This window comes from Maniola hyperantus, chromosome 14 (genome assembly GCF_902806685.2).
Source record: "Maniola hyperantus chromosome 14, iAphHyp1.2, whole genome shotgun sequence".
NCBI lineage: Eukaryota > Metazoa > Arthropoda > Insecta > Lepidoptera > Nymphalidae > Maniola > Maniola hyperantus.
Window position 1 is genome coordinate 3,572,656 of NC_048549.1, and position 17,653 is coordinate 3,590,308.

A 17,653-nucleotide genomic window follows, 5' to 3' on the forward strand; every position below is an offset into this window, starting at 1 on the left:
TCTGATTGATCACGTAGAGAAACTCCAAGCATAGCTCTCTCCATCGCCCGCTGAGTGACTATGAGCTTTCTTATGAGGCCCATAGTTAGCGACCATGTCTCGGATTTTAGTCATTAGTGCCTGAAAAAACTATTATGAGAAAACAAGTAATTTTCTGAAGAAATCCGAGACATTAAGAAGCAGATATTCATAGCTCGTAGGTATGAGAAAAAGTCAGTGGACCGGTGCGTGTGACTGTTCCACTTCAGTGATCTCTTAGGGCGGATTTCACCATTCGCTACAGAAACCTAGTTTAACAAAACTAAGTTTAGCTTAACTGAGTTTAAACAAATAATTTGAACTCAGTTTAAGTCAAACCGATTTCACCGGCTATAAACTAATCGCGTTTAGTAAAACTAAGTTTACATGAAGTGTTGTCACGATCATAGACAAAACCACGGAAGTATTCGATGCGTTTTGTATTTGCAACATCTTGGCAACATTAAACAGCGCCTTGCTGCCCCTTTTTTAACAATTTTTAGTTGCAAGAACAAAGCGCATTGTCATTGTGCTATACTCTTTGACAACTCATTATCCTTGATTATCCTTTTCTGATCGGTGTTTGTCATTGTGTTTCTCTTTAAAAATTTTATTAGTTAATTATTTATTTGAAATTGATATCGATATAAGTTTTTTAGTTATAGTATTTTGTTTTGTTTATTTTGTATTGTTAGTTGTTACGTTGTTAGATTGTTACCTACTAGTTAATTATGTCAAAAAGAAAAAGAGACGCCACTTTTGCCGCCAGCGAAAAATTGGCTCTTGTTGAAGTCGTCGAAAGACACTTCAACATTGTCGAAAATAAAAAAACGGACGCGGCTTCAGTGGCTGAAAAACGTGAAGAGTGGCGCAAAATAGCCACTGAATTTAATACTGTGTCCTGCCTGCACCCCAGGGAGTGGGAGGTCCTAAAAAATTGCTGGGAAAACCTAAAAAAAAAGGCGAAAAATAAATTGACGCTTCAAAATCAGCACTTTTTGGGAACAGGTATGTGCATTTTATTATATTATTTTAGTAATCTTGTAATGTGTACACAATATACCCAACTTGTAGACAATATACCCAATTGATGTAATAATTAAAGTTTAACTTCTTAAAATAAAGTAAAAAAGTCAAAATATGTTGTAAACAATATTAATGTGAATTAATTTATGATTACAATTAAAAGATTTTAATCTTTTTATATGCAAATTTATATATATTCACTCTGTAGATTGTTTGTCCAACATGACTTATAATAACAACCTTACTACAACAACAGGATTCATTATAATTATTTACTTATTGTAGGAGGAGGACCACCAAAAAAAATCATTGACGATCCTGCCATTGAACGCGTGCTGCAGTTAATTCAGTCAAGAGTGTCAGGCTTTGTTAATGAGTATGACTCTGATAACACTCAGGTTATAGGTAGGTATTAATTTTATTGAAATATAAGTATGTAGTATAATAAGCAGTGATAAGTATGTAGTATAATAAGCAGTGATAACCTAGTAGTTTGGATTGCGGCATCATCAAGTAAATCTACCACTGGTTCAGTAATATGAGGTAGTAATTTCGAAAGTACAGATAGACAATTCAATTTTATTTATTATTATATATGTCACACCCATTCTGACAAACAACTTTCATAACATTGTAGTAATTATTACAATCATATTTTTTAGCCTCATCGCAACCTGATACTCTTTCTGTAAGAATAGCTGATGAAGAACACGATACAGTCCTAAGTGGTATGTACCTTAAAATCCTTATTTTTGGATATACTTAATATTAATTGTTCTGCAAACATTAAACAATGATGCTATGCAGTCACCTTTTTGCTACCTCTTCAACTATGAAATGGGCCCTTACATCATGCTAGTATTGGGTGTATATAAAACGACTTTAATTTTCAGATATCAGTAACACAGTATTGGTTCAGGAGAGTGAGAGTGGACCAATACTGGATGAAAATATATCAACTGAGGCGGCCACCACTATGACCCTTGTAAGTATACTATGCACACAAGCAAGAACTATTATTTAGTGTTCTTCATTAATTTCTATTTTATAAATATAGGTATATATGGTACATAATTATACGTAGGTAGTTATAATTATTATACATAAAATGTTCAAAATAATAATGTCTTCATATTTTCATACAGGACTGGTCTCAGTACAATCCGAGTATGTTAAGGGAGCCAATGAATCATATTCTTGGCAGATTGGAAAGCCCGTTACCTGACAGACAACAACCAGCACAGCCTGATGTGACTTTTTCTGATGCACAACAATTGCATCACACACCATCAAGGTATTAATCATTTTTGCTCTGTGTACTATATTAGCTGCTCTATTCATGTCTCTAGGAATAGAAAGCAGTAGTGGTAGCCAAACAGCAATGTAAATGTAGCCAAATAGGTAGAGTTGTAACTTCCATCAAGAGGATTTATATGAACATTTATAATATGAATAGTTTTCATTAGGGAGCTACTTGTTAATGTAGTACCAAAATTACGTGCTAACAGTAAAAGAAACCATTTTATCACAAACTACATTATACATTTTAATAAAGTCAAACAATAACTATAGTTAAAAATGATAAGTAAAATTTGCTGTGTACTGTGTAATCTTAATAGGTGATGGGCAGAGCACTATAATTTTTTTTATATTGCAGGATCCATACTCGTGCACCAACACTAACTGCAGCGAGAAGCAGAAGGCGGCCAGTTTTGAGGCATGATACTAGTCAAAGCCTGAATAATGAAAGAATACACACTCTGACTATGACCAACAAACATGCCCAAGAGGAGCATGATATTCATATGAGGATATTGCAACATCAAGAAGAACAAGAAAAAGTGAAGCTTGAACAAGAGAACATAAAATTGCAACAAGAGAAAATAAAATTAGAGCTGTTACAAATACAGTTAAACAAATTAAAAGAATAAACTCTTTATTCTTTTAATTTGTTTAATTTTATAAAGTTCTAATTTTATGTACTCTTTTTATTTTATGCACTCTTGTTGAAGTTTCAGTTTTTCTTTTTCTTGTTGATGTTTCCTTTTTTTTTATTCAGATACAAGTTAGCCCTTGACTGCCATCTGCTATCTCACCTGGTGGTAAATTTTCATGCAGTCCAAAGATGGAAGCGGGCTATCCTGGAAGGGGTACGGTAGTTTTAATTAAACCCATACTCCTTTGGCATTGTACCGGAACGCTAAACTTGGCTTTGCCAGTAGGGTGGTAACTAGCTACGCTAGCCCAAGTCAGTTACCAGTTCTTTTGTGGACTGGTGTTCACACCAGATAGTGTTGCAGGAATTTTCTATAAACTAGTAACACTATCATGTCACCTGCACAAAGTATAGAAATCCTTTGTGTACTTTGTATATTTTTGAGTGTAGTGTTTTTATACAATCTGTTTCTGAAGAAAATAACATTGTCTACTTTAAACCATGTATAAAAATTACCAAAAATACATTTATTAAGTCTGGGTTATAACTTATAACATAGATAAAGTTGAATGGGTGCAATCGCCTTTGCATCCAGCTGTCTACAAAATTGTAATTGTAATAACTTATTACATTATGAGAGATATTGTAACCTTTTGTTCTGAAGAACTGCTGAGAATTTGAGTGCTTGTAAATGTACAATAAATGAAAGATTTATGATTATTTTATCAATTTATTTTCATCCCATTTACTACCTACCTAATTTAATTCTTATAATAAATACTATTACAAGATCCCAAATATAGGTCTACCTACACCCATCTGTTTACTAGATGAAAAGCATATTTATCGATTATATTTATCTATTATGCATAAAGATAAATAATAATCTGTTTTAGAATGTACAGGTAAAGCCCTTTCATATTTGGTACTTATAGTTATCTACATTTTAATTCTTTTTAATGATGTAACCACAAATTCATGGTTTTCGGATTTATTACTTTACTTGTGCTATAAGACCTACCTGCCAAATTTCATGATTCTAGGTCAACTTGACAGAAAATATTTTTAATTCAATTAGACTTTTACAAGTAATTTTGAATCGTCTAGAGCATCTACCACTGATTCAGAATGCCTTTCCTACCGAGAAGAACCAGCAACAGACAGACAGACAATAAAGTGATCCTATAAGGGTTCCGTTTTTCCTTTTGAGGTATGGAACCCTAAAAACAAATTGCAATTGTATTGGCTATAAAAATATGGTCAAGGCTATTTTTAATTAAAATTTTGAAATTTTAAAGCCTGGCAATTAGTAAGTCATGAACGTTTTTTCAAAGGCAATATTTTATCTTTGCATTTGCAATAAAATTATCTTTATTTTAATATATTATATATCAATCAGTATAACTACTATAACTATAACTACTATGACTATAGACTATAAGGAAATTGGCATATTCCTTATGTTATATAATTTTAATTTCCTTTAAGTTTGTTCGGTAAACAAGAGAGTGACATGTGGCATCTTCATCCCCATTAATGAGGGTCACAATCCTTAGCGCAGATCACCTCACATAATAATATGATGTTTTTCCAGGGCAAAGTGTCCAAAGTATTCCAAAGTGCGCCTGAAATATGTTATGGTCGACAGCCTGCGGTCATTATTAATATAGACTCTAGAATTTATCTTTCCAATCTGAAAATAAAATAAGTTAATATAGCATGGGTAATTTAAAATTTCTCAAATAAATAATTTTCAGCCTGCAATTAGCTTTGAGTGTAATATTATAAATGCCAAAGTGTGTTTGTCCTTCAATCATGTAAAAATGGAGCTATGTATTACATAGCCATATTTTTGCATGGTAAAGTTGAGTGAGCACCTGGAGGATGACATGATCCCAAAAAATAAAGTTAAGAGCCTAATGCCTAGCAGACGAAATTGTGGGCAAAAGCTTGTTTTTAATAAATTTATAAATAAGTTTGGAAAACTTAACTAATAAACTTACTGGGCAAAATAGTTTGTTACAAATTCATGACGTCTTCTATGATTTGGATTTGTTCTTTGTGTTCGTGCAGCATTCATATTCGCAATATTAATATTGCCATCAGCTAATATAGCATCCCAAGAGGCTGGATTAATTATTATATTATCATCTGGTGGTGTTGTTTCACCACTTCTCCTTGCAATATTGTGCAATACAGCTGTGGCAATAATTATTGGAAATGAATGCTGCACTGAAACACCTAATCCAATTGCCATCGCTGGGAAACGTCTTTTCCAGACTCCAAACAATCGCTCTACACAATTTCTGGTCCTTATATGAGACTCATTGTACAAATTTTCAGCCTCAGTATTGCATTGATCCAATGGAGTCATCATATAATTGTTACAGGCATAGCCTGCATCTCCCACAAGCACAGCATTTCCATACCGGCCCTGTTCAAACATAGCTCTTCTATAACAATTACTGAAAATATATGAGTCATGTGTACTCCCTGGCCATCGAGCAACCACATCTGTAAATTCCAATTTGGCATTACATATGGCTTGAACATTCAAAGAAAAATAGTGTTTTCTGTTCCGAAAAATCTCTGGATTCTCTCCACCTAAAATAATAATTAATTATTAATAAAATTATAAGAATGTAATATGAAACATTTAGGTTTAGGTAATGCATGAAAAATGAAATAATGCTTTACCTGGTGATTTAATGAACTTCACATGAGAGCAATCGATTGCACCTATAACACATGGAAACCTGGCTCTTTCATAAAATTCTCTTTGTGTGTCTCGGATCTCATCTGGTAGCTCCGGAAAGTAAATGTGCTGTGTTCGGAGCGAAGCGATTGCAGCGCTAACTCTGTGCACAATTCTGTGTGCAGTAGATGTGCTAAATCCACATAAGTCAGCAGCAGTTACTTGGTAGCACCCAGTAGCATAAAAACGTAAAGCACATAGCAACTGATTAATAGGAGCTACACTGTAATTTCTGGAATAAAAACAATCAATCAATACAAACAATCAATCAGCTAAAGAGCTCATAAACAATAAATATGTTGGCCCTAGTATAATAACTATAAAATACACAATATGAACAACATTTTAGGGCTTACATATTTGTAGGAAACTCAAGCTTGTCTTCAATCGATTCCAATACAGACAGAACTGTGGGTTTCGTGAGACGAAATCTTGTTACAAAGTCCTTATCATCAAGGGTGTCGAAGTGCTGTTCTCTTTCTCGTATCCATCTTGGACGACGAACAATATATTCCTCATCAGTATCACTATCGTCAAAAGCTAATGCCAATGCTCTTTTCATAGTGATCAGCAAAGATTACTTTACAAAATACAAATAGTATGAAAATATATAACTTAAGACATGGACACTGTTGACAGTTGACACTTGACAGCTCTCTAAACTCGGTTTTACGAAGCTAAACGTAGAAAATTGGGCGTTTAGAATTTAAACCGCGTTTAGCTTTAACTGCGTTTAATTGACGTCGGTGAAATGCAAACTATGGCCCTAAACTCAGTTATGTGCGTAAACTGAGTTTAGCGTGAACTAATCGCGTTTAGTTTTGTCGGTGAAATTGGCTCTTAGTTTCATATCTATAGCTAATGCTATCTTAGTTATGTTACAGCACTTAGTTATGCGTATGACTTCCTTTGCTTGGAACATCGTGGTGGCATGATAACGTTTATAATTACTACCACGAATTTTTTTTATTAAAAAAACCGACTTCCAAAACCACTACAAAGTAAAAAATAGCTTTTGTTTCTACAAGTGCATGTACATGTATGTATGAAGTCGGGCGAGCATAAATCATAATAACAGAAACTAGAAATCAAAGCATAAAGCACGCCCGACTTCAACATACATACACGTGTAGAAACAAAAGCTATTTTTTTACTTTGTAGTTAGTGGTTTTGGAAGTCAGTTTTTTAAATATTTTTTTTGTTTATAATTTAGTGTGACATTAAGCAGCAATAACGTTTGTTTTTGGTTGTTGTTTGTTGTGGAATTATTTAATAGTATTTTATTGCTTATAACCTATTAAAAATATATGAAGTATAACAGGGTAAAAGATCCGCCAAAAAAGAAACGGATATGGATACGGATCTTTTTACTCCCGCGGATATCCGCGGATACGGATATCCGGAACATCACTAGTAATAAACTATTTCGAAACATTCTATACATATACTTGTTGGTTTGCTAGCAACCCCTCCCAAAAAACTCACTGTTCAACAGACATTGTTCAATATCTGATTGATGTCAATAATAATAATCATCGTCATAGTCCGGTGAAAGTGTAGAGCTGTTGGGGAGACCTATGATTAAATAAAGGCATTACCGATTATCCACAGATTAGCGCCGTGACTGTCGACTTAAGACGTTGTTACGTATAGACAAGCAGCTTGTTTTATTGCTGTGTGAGTGATTGTTCAAAATGGCGCAACAAAAAAGACGAACAATAAATAAGCTCATAATAATAATTGCACACTACACCACATTGAGGCGCAAGAGTCGAACGCAACGCTTTTCTCTTTCATTTTTCGTACTAAAAATACCATAGAAATTAGAATTGTCAGCAGCATCAGAGATCCATATAAATGCGCGAGACAAGACTGTACTGATTCCTATCCCAATGCTCCCGTTGCGACCGACTCGTTAACAATATTAAATGCCTGTTTTTGCTCGGTTGTTAGTCGTCTCGATGTATGCGATCAGCTTAAAGATCGTTGACATCGAGTCATATTATGTATATGTGTAGGTAATTGAAAAAAGTGCTAATGCAATAAGCATGTCACATTATAAGCATATTTACCTACATTGAAGTAAATAAAGACTGTCTGTAAAAATACAATGACACATGGCGTCAAAGTACTACGCTATTTAGATGTTTTTGTAATGAATAGCGAGTGAATCGATATGCAAAGCAGGCTACTGCGTGTAGTTAGTGTTATTGTTTCTTACATAGGGTGTAATAATATTATAGACGTACTTTAATAACTTGGTACTTGATGCACGCATCTTCGTTCGCGTGGATTTAGTTGATTAAAAATTCCGTGTTGATTTTCCGGAACAAAAAGTGGCCTATGTCACTCTCCAGGTCTTGAACTATAACCATCAAAACGTTGCTCGTTCCGACGTGAATGAAGGACAAGCAAATAAACCAATAAACCAACAAACAAATACACTTTGGCGTTGTATATGGGTCGTTATAAAATCTAAAGTTTCATGCCTAATTACTGATCATTTAGGTCTATGTCTTTTGATAAATGAAAATCAACTGTTATCAAGGAAAATAATATCGTAACCTCGTAGAATCCTAAAAAAAACGTTTATCTTCAAAACGCGGCTTAACAAAGGTTTTTCCAGTTGGATGAATAATTGGTTTTGAAGATTATTTCAAACGATTTCACAAGTCTTTTACAGGTAAAATAACTTTATCTACATACTCGTACACTGCGACGAATTGTTAAAGATATTTCATCCATTTCAATGCATTTCGCGTTATACCTTATCTATCTGAAAGTTTATTTTTATCGGTGTGACTAAAAATACATATACAAACAAAATTGAACCTAAAGGATACAAGAACTAAGTACAAAATCGAATTAACTTATTGCAAACATGTGTATAGTCCTTATTCGATACTATCAATGTCTTTGTAATACAGTTTTGGATAAGAGAAGATTACCACTAGCGACGTCAAGGACATACCGACGGACGTATCGATAAACAGAGTAAATAATATTTGAAAGGTACTATAATACATTTATTTGCTTTTTTCAAGCTTGGTAGGTAGATAAAGTTAGTAAATATTGGAAAACGATGCACTTACAAGAAAAATGGTTTAAAAATATTTGAAAAGATACATTATATGTGACAGTAGATAATCTGAACATTATGGGTGTGATATATTATGACACGTTACAAATTCGGAAACGCTTACATTTTTTATTTAGATTGTTAATAATATTTTCGTACGTAATAAATGATTTTTAAAATATAGTGAGCTCTTATGGTGATCTTATCTGGAAGAGTTACAAAAATCGCCACAGCTATAAATGGTGCATGCAACGCATTTTCTACAAGAGTCAGTCGCATTAGGCGCAGCGAAGGAATGCGGATGACATCGACACTGACATGACCTCTTCTTTCGAATATTATTAAACTTCTTTAGGAAATACGACTCTTGCATTTATCCTGTTGCACGTGTGAGTCCGTGTGCGAACACCGGGCGGTAATTAAATACCATATTTTTTATTCTATGGTCGATTTTATAAGCTATTTCCTTGTTTTACTGTTATTCCTGTAGGATCATGAATTCGTAATAAAATATACGTGTTTTGCAATTTCAATGAATTTGACCTAGACACTAGTTTACCCTTGTTATGGACAAAGGTCAGATGTCAGTCACTAGGTCAGTCTAGCCATAAAACTTATTGCGTTTTTATACCTAATGTTTTATGTTAACGTATTAAATAGCTTATAGCGTGGGCTGGGCTTAATATATCTACCTACTTATAAAATAATAGGCAAGGTGGCTTTTGTCGACACGCATTTCAAATAAATCTTCATCATTAATTTTATAAGAACAATTCGGATGCTGTGTAGGTATATCATGGAGAGATCTTGTGCACAATACCGCCGCTGTAGAAATATGATAGTGAGAAAGGGGAACTATATTTCTTGTCACCAAAATTTATATTTGTCATCAAGTTGTATCATCATGGTATCATCTAATAAATAGATTTTTTGAGTACACCGAGTTACTCAAAAGTGTACAAAGGAAAAAATTCGAATAGGTGTACACTGCACAGTACAACCTCTGTAGAACCTCTAAACAATAGGTACCTAGGTATTTGGTTTATAGTATTAAGCTTTTCCAAATAATATAATTTTTTCCATATCACGCAAGGGACGATAATAGCAAACGGAGATCTGTTTGAAGAAGAATATCCTGGCTTTAGGATCCTCACCAGCAGTGGTAGAATATAAGAACAAGGTTACTATAGTTATTTAGGCAAGTCTAGGATAGCGGTTAAATTTTTGTTTAATGTCAACCAAAAAAATTATCACCTTATTTTATAGCAAAAGAACTTGTAAAAACTGAAGTTTTTAGGATTCCGTACCTCAAAAAGAAAAAGGAACCCTTATCACTTTGTTGTATGTCTGTCTGTCTGTCGTGTCTGTCAAGAAAACTTATAGGGTACTTCCTGTCAACCTAAAATCATAAAAATAGGTAGGTCTTATATCACAAGTAAAGGAATAAATCCGGAAAACGTGAATTTGTGGTTACATCACACAAAAAAATTTAAAATGTGTTCATGAACAAATAATTAGTATTTCCAATTTTCAAAGTAAGGTACCAAGTGGCGTATCATATGAAAGGGCTTTACATTCCAAAACTGATTTTTATTTATTTTAATCCCCAATGGTTTTTGATTTATCGTGCAAAATGTCGAAAAATACGAATGTAGTACGGAGCCCTCGGTGCGCGAGCCTGACTCGCACTTCACTGGTATTTTCACTATCTAAAGTGCTCATTAAAACATATCCAAAAAAAATTGCACGTAAGTAAATAGTTAAGATTATGATCAAATTATTGATAACTTCGCACTGTTACGCAACCACTTATCATTGCCCAGTGATTAGAGAAAGTAGTTGAGTTCCTCCATGATTGATCAGTTCATTTATATCTCATGACTGAGTAACCTTACGTAGTGTAGGGCGTATTGTTTACACTCTTTTTCCCGCGACGTGTTAATTTTAGACAAGACCGCACACATATCCGGCTGCGGTACTGATTCGGAATTCTTAAGCGTAGCGTAGGGCCGACTCCAATAGACGGTAGTTTCTGCATCAGTCAATTCCTGCTCATTGCTACAATTTCTGCTGCATCAGAAATTCTCTACTCCATCAATGATTCATCTATATTATAAAAAGAAAAAGAGACTGACAGACTGATCGATCAACGCAGACAGATGTTATGATAATGGACGTGAACGGTGGTAGCGTATTGTTCACACAGATATTAGATAGAGACAGAGAAATTTAAAATTCAGATACAAGTTAGCCCTTGACTGCAATCTCACCTGGTGGTAAGTAATGATGCAGTCTAAGATGGCAGTGGGCTAACCTGGAAGGGGTATGACAGTTCACATTGGAGAAAATTTTCTAGAAGAATTCTGCAAGATTTTTCCTCGCTCAGGCCATTTTGTTCTTCTGTGCTTGCATTGGGATATGGTGAAATTAGGTTCACAAAATATTAATCGACTCTGAGCTTTGAAGACATACCTACTTATTGCTGATTTAAAGATTTTGAATGAACACCGGATTCTTGGCTCGCTTCCACTTCCTCGTTTGTATACGATCGTGGTGCGATCTTTCAGCAGCAATTAATATACCTACACAAATTCATGTTGATTTGCTTGTGTTTCTTTCTTTTATGGAACGACAGTTCCGAACTTCTCTCGTTCATCGCTTCAAAAATTCATTAGAGGTTTGTTGTTTTGTGTGGTTTTTGAGGTGAATAAATTTCTTATGTTTTTGATTATGACTCTTTGTCCTGTTTTTCGTATTGTTGATAAATAATTTATCTATCTTTGGTCTGTTTTCCTTTGAACGCTCATGCTTTGTCGATGCAAGCCGTGAGAAAGCGAACAAAGGGTTGTCACACGATTGTACTTAAGCTGGTGAGATGATTCATTCAGATTTGAAGAAGAAATTATTTAATAATAATTTATTACCTAAAAGTCAAGTCAATGGATTAAGAATACTTAAGTATTAACAAAAATACAAGTGCTCTACCACTGATTCAGAAAAATCGGAATACCCTTCTTGTTGCTGGAATTTCTTGCTGGTTCTTCTAGGTAGAAAACCAGCAAGAAATTCGGCAGTTGTTCTTTTCAAAAATTATTGAATACTTAGAATCAAACAAACTATAAAAGTATACCTAAATCTGAAGTTAAGATAAAGTTAAATGATATCATAAAATATGATGACAGAGTAAACACATTACAGAGTAGGTACACAACATGAAATAAATGATATTTTTACACAAGTTTTAATATTACGGGAGCTTCGAGATGTGAAAGTGTAAATAAATTAATTCGTAACAATTTTCTTGATGGATTTCGAATGATTTTGACTAGGGCTGTCACAAATTTTAAATAAGATTTTTCTTCTCCTCTTTCATATCCATATTCACTACACTTACTACACTACGGGTGCATTTATTCGAATTTCGTTTTCAATAATTTTTTGACGAATATTTAAATACTGTTTAATAAAGTAAGTACTACCTAGCTACTGCCTACGTGATTATAAGTGTGGTAGGTCGTCAGAGCTGAACATGTCAGAGGCATAAAAGCACCTATTATTATTTTATTCGCTCTGTATAGACAATACTATAACTAAATCCACACTATTTTTTTAAAAATGTGCACTAAGATGTTAAATGCTGCGAAGTAAACAACATGCTACAAGTCTCAGATATCTACACAAAATAAATATCAAAATCTGCTTTTATACAATTATAGAGCAGGAGGCAACCCTAGTGATTCATTATTATCACCTAGATTTTTACGCTTCAGCGAGCGTGCTAGATTAGCCTCAGAAGTATAGAGACAATAGAGTCAGGAAATAACCTACTGAGAGCCTAAACCTTAGTTCGTTATCAATAAGCTAGGGCGTGGTTGTAGGTAGGAGACAAAATAAAAGATTGTATAAGGAAATAAACTGTTTTATTCAGGGAAAAACTCCCTCCAAATCAAAGTTTATCTTTACCATTACTTATTGCTTTATCATTAAATAATTTATTATTTCCTTTAAGAAAAATCTACCGCCAGTTCGAAAAAGCATATCTACCGAGAGAAAGAACTGGCAAGAAAAAAACTCGGCGGTGTCTATCCACAATTATTGAAAAATAGATACAACTATGGTATTACCATAACATATCCAACCCACATCGGGTATAAGCATAAACTATTACAAAGGAATACCAGTTGAATAACAAATTACACATTAAACAACCTACATAGTATAACAATAGAAATATAAAATCAACAATATTCGTACCTGTAGGTATGTCACAGCTTCTTATTAAAAATAGGAAAATTAATGATGTCTACCGTCAAAGCAGAGCCATTTATAGCCCTTTGGCTACCCTTTCCATAAGTATAATGATACCATATAAAACTCAAATTCAATAGAGTCGACAATAGAGATTAAACTTTAGTTTTAAATTTATACACTTCAAAATTCCACATTATACTCTATTTAAATCTACAATTACTTTACTTCTAAAATATAATAAAATCAATTTCACCATGTAAGACCTTTGGATTAGCTGCTATATATTATCTGTTACGTCTGTAGTATTTTGTCTATCATTTTGACGTGCCTCTGTTTACAAATAAAATGTCAATGGTTTAGAATTAATTCTTAAGCAAAATCTAAAGAGTTTAGTAGCAATTTCAAGAAATAAATAGCAACTCTAACCATTTATCTTATACGGCCAAACTGACAATTGCTTCGTTCTCGAAGCAACAAAATAAAAACAAACAATTCGTAAAGTAAATTTTTAACAACATCAAAACATTTTTTTTTTTCAAACAACATGTCTGTGGCTTCCAACAAAATTTAAAAAAACATTTTAAACATGTGTGTGACATACAAAATTACCACACAGTTTACTCTCAAAAATACAAGAAATATTTTTCTCGCCACAGCACATAAATGTTTCCAAACAAGATATCCTTTAACCCCATTGGTTTTAAACCAATATCAAAAAATATTTTTAACACCACTGGTATTAAAGCGATATTATAAAAATACTTTCAACACCGTTGGTTCCAACGTTTTAAAGTATCATCTACAAAATATCCTTCAACACCATTGGTTTTAAGGCAACATCGTAAACCATCATAAAATTGTCCCTTAACACCATTGGTTTTGATCCATATATCACTATACAATTTTCCCATTGATCGAACATTTGATCAAAGTTTTAAATAAATTCCAATAAAATATAGAGATGAATATTAAACAAAGAAAAATTGCAACTGAACAAATTGTAAATTATCAGAATTTAAAATAATATGTTTCATAAAAAAGAACCATCAAAATGAAAAAGTTACAAAAATATTAATATTTCAAAATAAGTTAAATCATAAGAACTTTTTTTCAATTTCAAGTTAATAATTTTGCAAAAATAATAAAATACCATCGACTCTTACTCCTAAAGTACCAAAGTCAAAAACAAAGGGTAGGTATATAAAAAGTAATTATATGTAAGATATATCAAAACAAAACTAACTACTATGTTAGAAGAAGTAAAAATAATCAAAGAGTAAACTTATCTAATTATCGTTATTTACTTTCAAAAATATTTTCTATTCAATCTCTTTTTGTCTATCTGCAATCAGTCCTTGGACTATACAAAAACATTTGTTGCTTCCCACATCCAATGATGTGCCAACAACCTTCCTTTTTAAATAAATACCAAAACATTTTTCCACAATAAAATATAAAAATCCAAAAAGATCGTAAATAAAAACATAAAGGTAGGTATCAAAAACTAAAATGTCAAAAAATACCACAAAAATAATTTACATTAAAAAGATCGTCAAAGAAGTAATCAATATCAAAAATAGTTAAACACTTCAAACATCAAAAACGTCAAAAAATCAAAAGTATTATTCAAACAAAACAACAAAATACGGCATTAAAAAATATTAAACACAAGTGGGTAGTCAATAATCTCTAAATTCCAATATTCTAAATTTAAGTTTCAGGTTTAACCATAGTCCACCACGCTGGCCAAGTGTGGATTGGCAGCTCCATTACATCACATAACGTAACGGTGGGTATATATAAAAAAACAATGACATCAAACAATCAGTAGCTACTAGACTTAGCGGCATAGCAACAGGATAAGACATCAGCAGCCTAACCTATCCTTATATAAAAACTACAAAAATAAACTCCAACAAAATTTCTTAATTATTGTAGGTAGGTATCACAAATCTTTCATCTCTACGTTTCGCGAGTGAGAACTCCGATGCAAAGTCAATAGCAAATTTACAAAAATGGCCACGCTAATCGCGTTTCTGATCAATGAATCATCAATATTTAACGAATGATGCAATATGTATTTCTGTATTGTTCTTAATTTGAAACAAAATTACAACAAAAAAAATTTTTTTTTTTCTTTTTTTTTTTTGGTTCTTTTTTTTTCTTCTTTTCTCTCTGTCATTATGTAACACATAAATAAATTATATACATCTATTCGGCCAACCTGAAAAGTACTTCGTTCTCGAAGTACTTACATAGGAAATGCCTCAAGAACATAACTAAAAAAAAAAGTAAGATGACTCATCACTCGTAAAACAATATTCAATGATTCAATGTCAACATCACTATCATATAAATTACGAATATACGGCTAGACGTCAGACGTAAATTAAAATAGAACACAAATTAATCATCAGTAAATATTTACTGACAAACTTGCTTTAGTTTTTCACCGCTCGGTCAGTCTGACATTTAACCACATTTTATCGTATGATCATTTAATAAAAATTTCATACCAACTAACTACCTGCAAATTTTTAACATTAATTTACGTAATATCGATTTGTGTTACTAGCTGGGACATCATGCGATTAAACACCTTCAAACATTAATCTGAGTCATTGAAACAGAACATCTATACTGAACACAAAATTACCCGCAAAAATTTTATTTATTTAGTACCCACATCTTATTTCTATAATACAATTAGTTTTAAAACAAATAAAATGACGACAGGTACTATGAAACTGTGTTACTACATTACACAGAGTATTAATAGGTCCATGATTACGCAATAAAACTTTCTAAGGCCTACCTGCCTGAAAAATTGTCTTGCAAAAAAGTTTTAATTCACTTTCACTTTTTTTTTCATACCATATTTTCATATTAAGATTTCCAGATTTAGGGTATCCAATGTCCATTGTGGTACCTCTCGTGGACGTCAGTCATCACAACGCCTGTTGGAACATCTTTGATGGCTTTTCACAAAGCCATCCGAATTCGCCGGTATTTCTGAAACTTGTACAAACTGCATTAGAAAAGGCACAATTCAGCCATATCGTATCCCACTTCTGATGCTAGATTAGCCTCAGAAGTATAGAGACAATAGAGTCAGGAAATAACCTACTGAGAGCCTAAACCTTAGTTCGTTATCAATAAGCTAGGGCGTGGTTGTAGGTAGGAGACAAAATAAAAGATTGTATAAGGAAATAAACTGTTTTATTCAGGGAAAAACTCCCTCCAAATCAAAGTTTATCTTTACCATTACTTATTGCTTTATCATTAAATAATTTATTATTTCCTTTAAGAAAAATCTACCGCCAGTTCGAAAAAGCATATCTACCGAGAGAAAGAACTGGCAAGAAAAAACTCGGCGGTGTCTATCCACAATTATTGAAAAATAGATACAACTATGGTATTACCATAACATATCCAACCCACATCGGGTATAAGCATAAACTATTACAAAGGAATACCAGTTGAATAACAAATTACACATTAAACAACCTACATAGTATAACAATAGAAATATAAAATCAACAATATTCGTACCTGTAGGTATGTCACAGCTTCTTATTAAAAATAGGAAAATTAATGATGTCTACCGTCAAAGCAGAGCCATTTATAGCCCTTTGGCTACCCTTTCCATAAGTATAATGATACCATATAAAACTCAAATTCAATAGAGTCGACAATAGAGATTAAACTTTAGTTTTAAATTTATACACTTCAAAATTCCACATTATACTCTATTTAAATCTACAATTACTTTACTTCTAAAATATAATAAAATCAATTTCACCATGTAAGACCTTTGGATTAGCTGCTATATATTATCTGTTACGTCTGTAGTATTTTGTCTATCATTTTGACGTGCCTCTGTTTACAAATAAAATGTCAATGGTTTAGAATTAATTCTTAAGCAAAATCTAAAGAGTTTAGTAGCAATTTCAAGAAATAAATAGCAACTCTAACCATTTATCTTATAAGCGCGTCGAATCATTTCACTTTGACAGAACCGCGTTCGATTTCACCATCCAGGGGCACGCGAATCGCAAAAGAAAAATAAAAGTATCTATTTCTATATTTTTTTATTTTTTAGATGTTCAGTGATAGTTTAAAAAGCCTACTCTTTTCGCACTGCATCCGATCGGGATCTGAGAATTCTCGATCCGAAGTAACCGTAGGTAGTAGGTCTATTCTTCTTCTTCTCGAGTCAACGGTCATCTCAAACGGACCAAAAAGCCGCAACCACGATAACTCAGTCTTAAAGGTAGCCGTCGTTGTGTAAAGATTAGTCAGCCTACTGATTTTGTTCATGTAGTAGCTGCTTCCAGGGACGCCGGGTGCTTGTGATACATATAAAAAATAAATAAAAAAACATACAGTCGAATTGAGAACCTCCTCCTTTTTTTGAGGTCGGTTAAAAACTAAGCACCACGCGGGGATGCTCTTTTCGTAGCCTCATCATCATCAACAACCAATAGACGTCCACTGCTGGACATAGGTCTCTTGTAGGGACTTCCACACGCCACGGTCTTGCGCCGCCTGGATCCAGCGACTCCCTGCGACTCGTCTGATGTCGTCC

General features: G+C 33.2%; 3 protein-coding genes and 1 long non-coding RNA gene across 4 annotated transcripts in view; 2 read left to right on the forward strand and 2 right to left on the reverse strand.

Moving 5' to 3' along the window:
• Positions 1–17,653, forward strand: part of LOC117988252 (putative leucine-rich repeat-containing protein DDB_G0290503) — a 150,060-nt gene that overhangs the window by 5,587 nt on the left and 126,820 nt on the right. The gene's annotated exons all lie outside the window — the stretch shown is intronic.
• Positions 1–17,653, reverse strand: part of LOC138403245 (uncharacterized) — a 126,351-nt gene that overhangs the window by 3,491 nt on the left and 105,207 nt on the right. The gene's annotated exons all lie outside the window — the stretch shown is intronic.
• LOC117988500 (myb/SANT-like DNA-binding domain-containing protein 4) lies at positions 264–2,975 on the forward strand. The gene is made up of 6 exons (XM_034975651.2): positions 264–1,026; positions 1,330–1,449; positions 1,707–1,772; positions 1,938–2,029; positions 2,190–2,338; positions 2,702–2,975. Exons 1-6 carry the CDS (start codon positions 750–752, stop codon positions 2,973–2,975), a joined length of 978 nt encoding a protein of 325 aa, XP_034831542.1. The 5' UTR covers positions 264–749.
• LOC117988501 (putative nuclease HARBI1) lies at positions 1,455–6,297 on the reverse strand. Its single transcript, XM_069502831.1, has 4 exons — positions 6,092–6,297; positions 5,678–5,967; positions 4,984–5,584; positions 1,455–4,673 (listed from the first exon to the last, which is right to left on the reverse strand). Exons 1-4 carry the CDS (start codon positions 6,295–6,297, stop codon positions 4,661–4,663), a joined length of 1,110 nt encoding a protein of 369 aa, XP_069358932.1. The 3' UTR covers positions 1,455–4,660.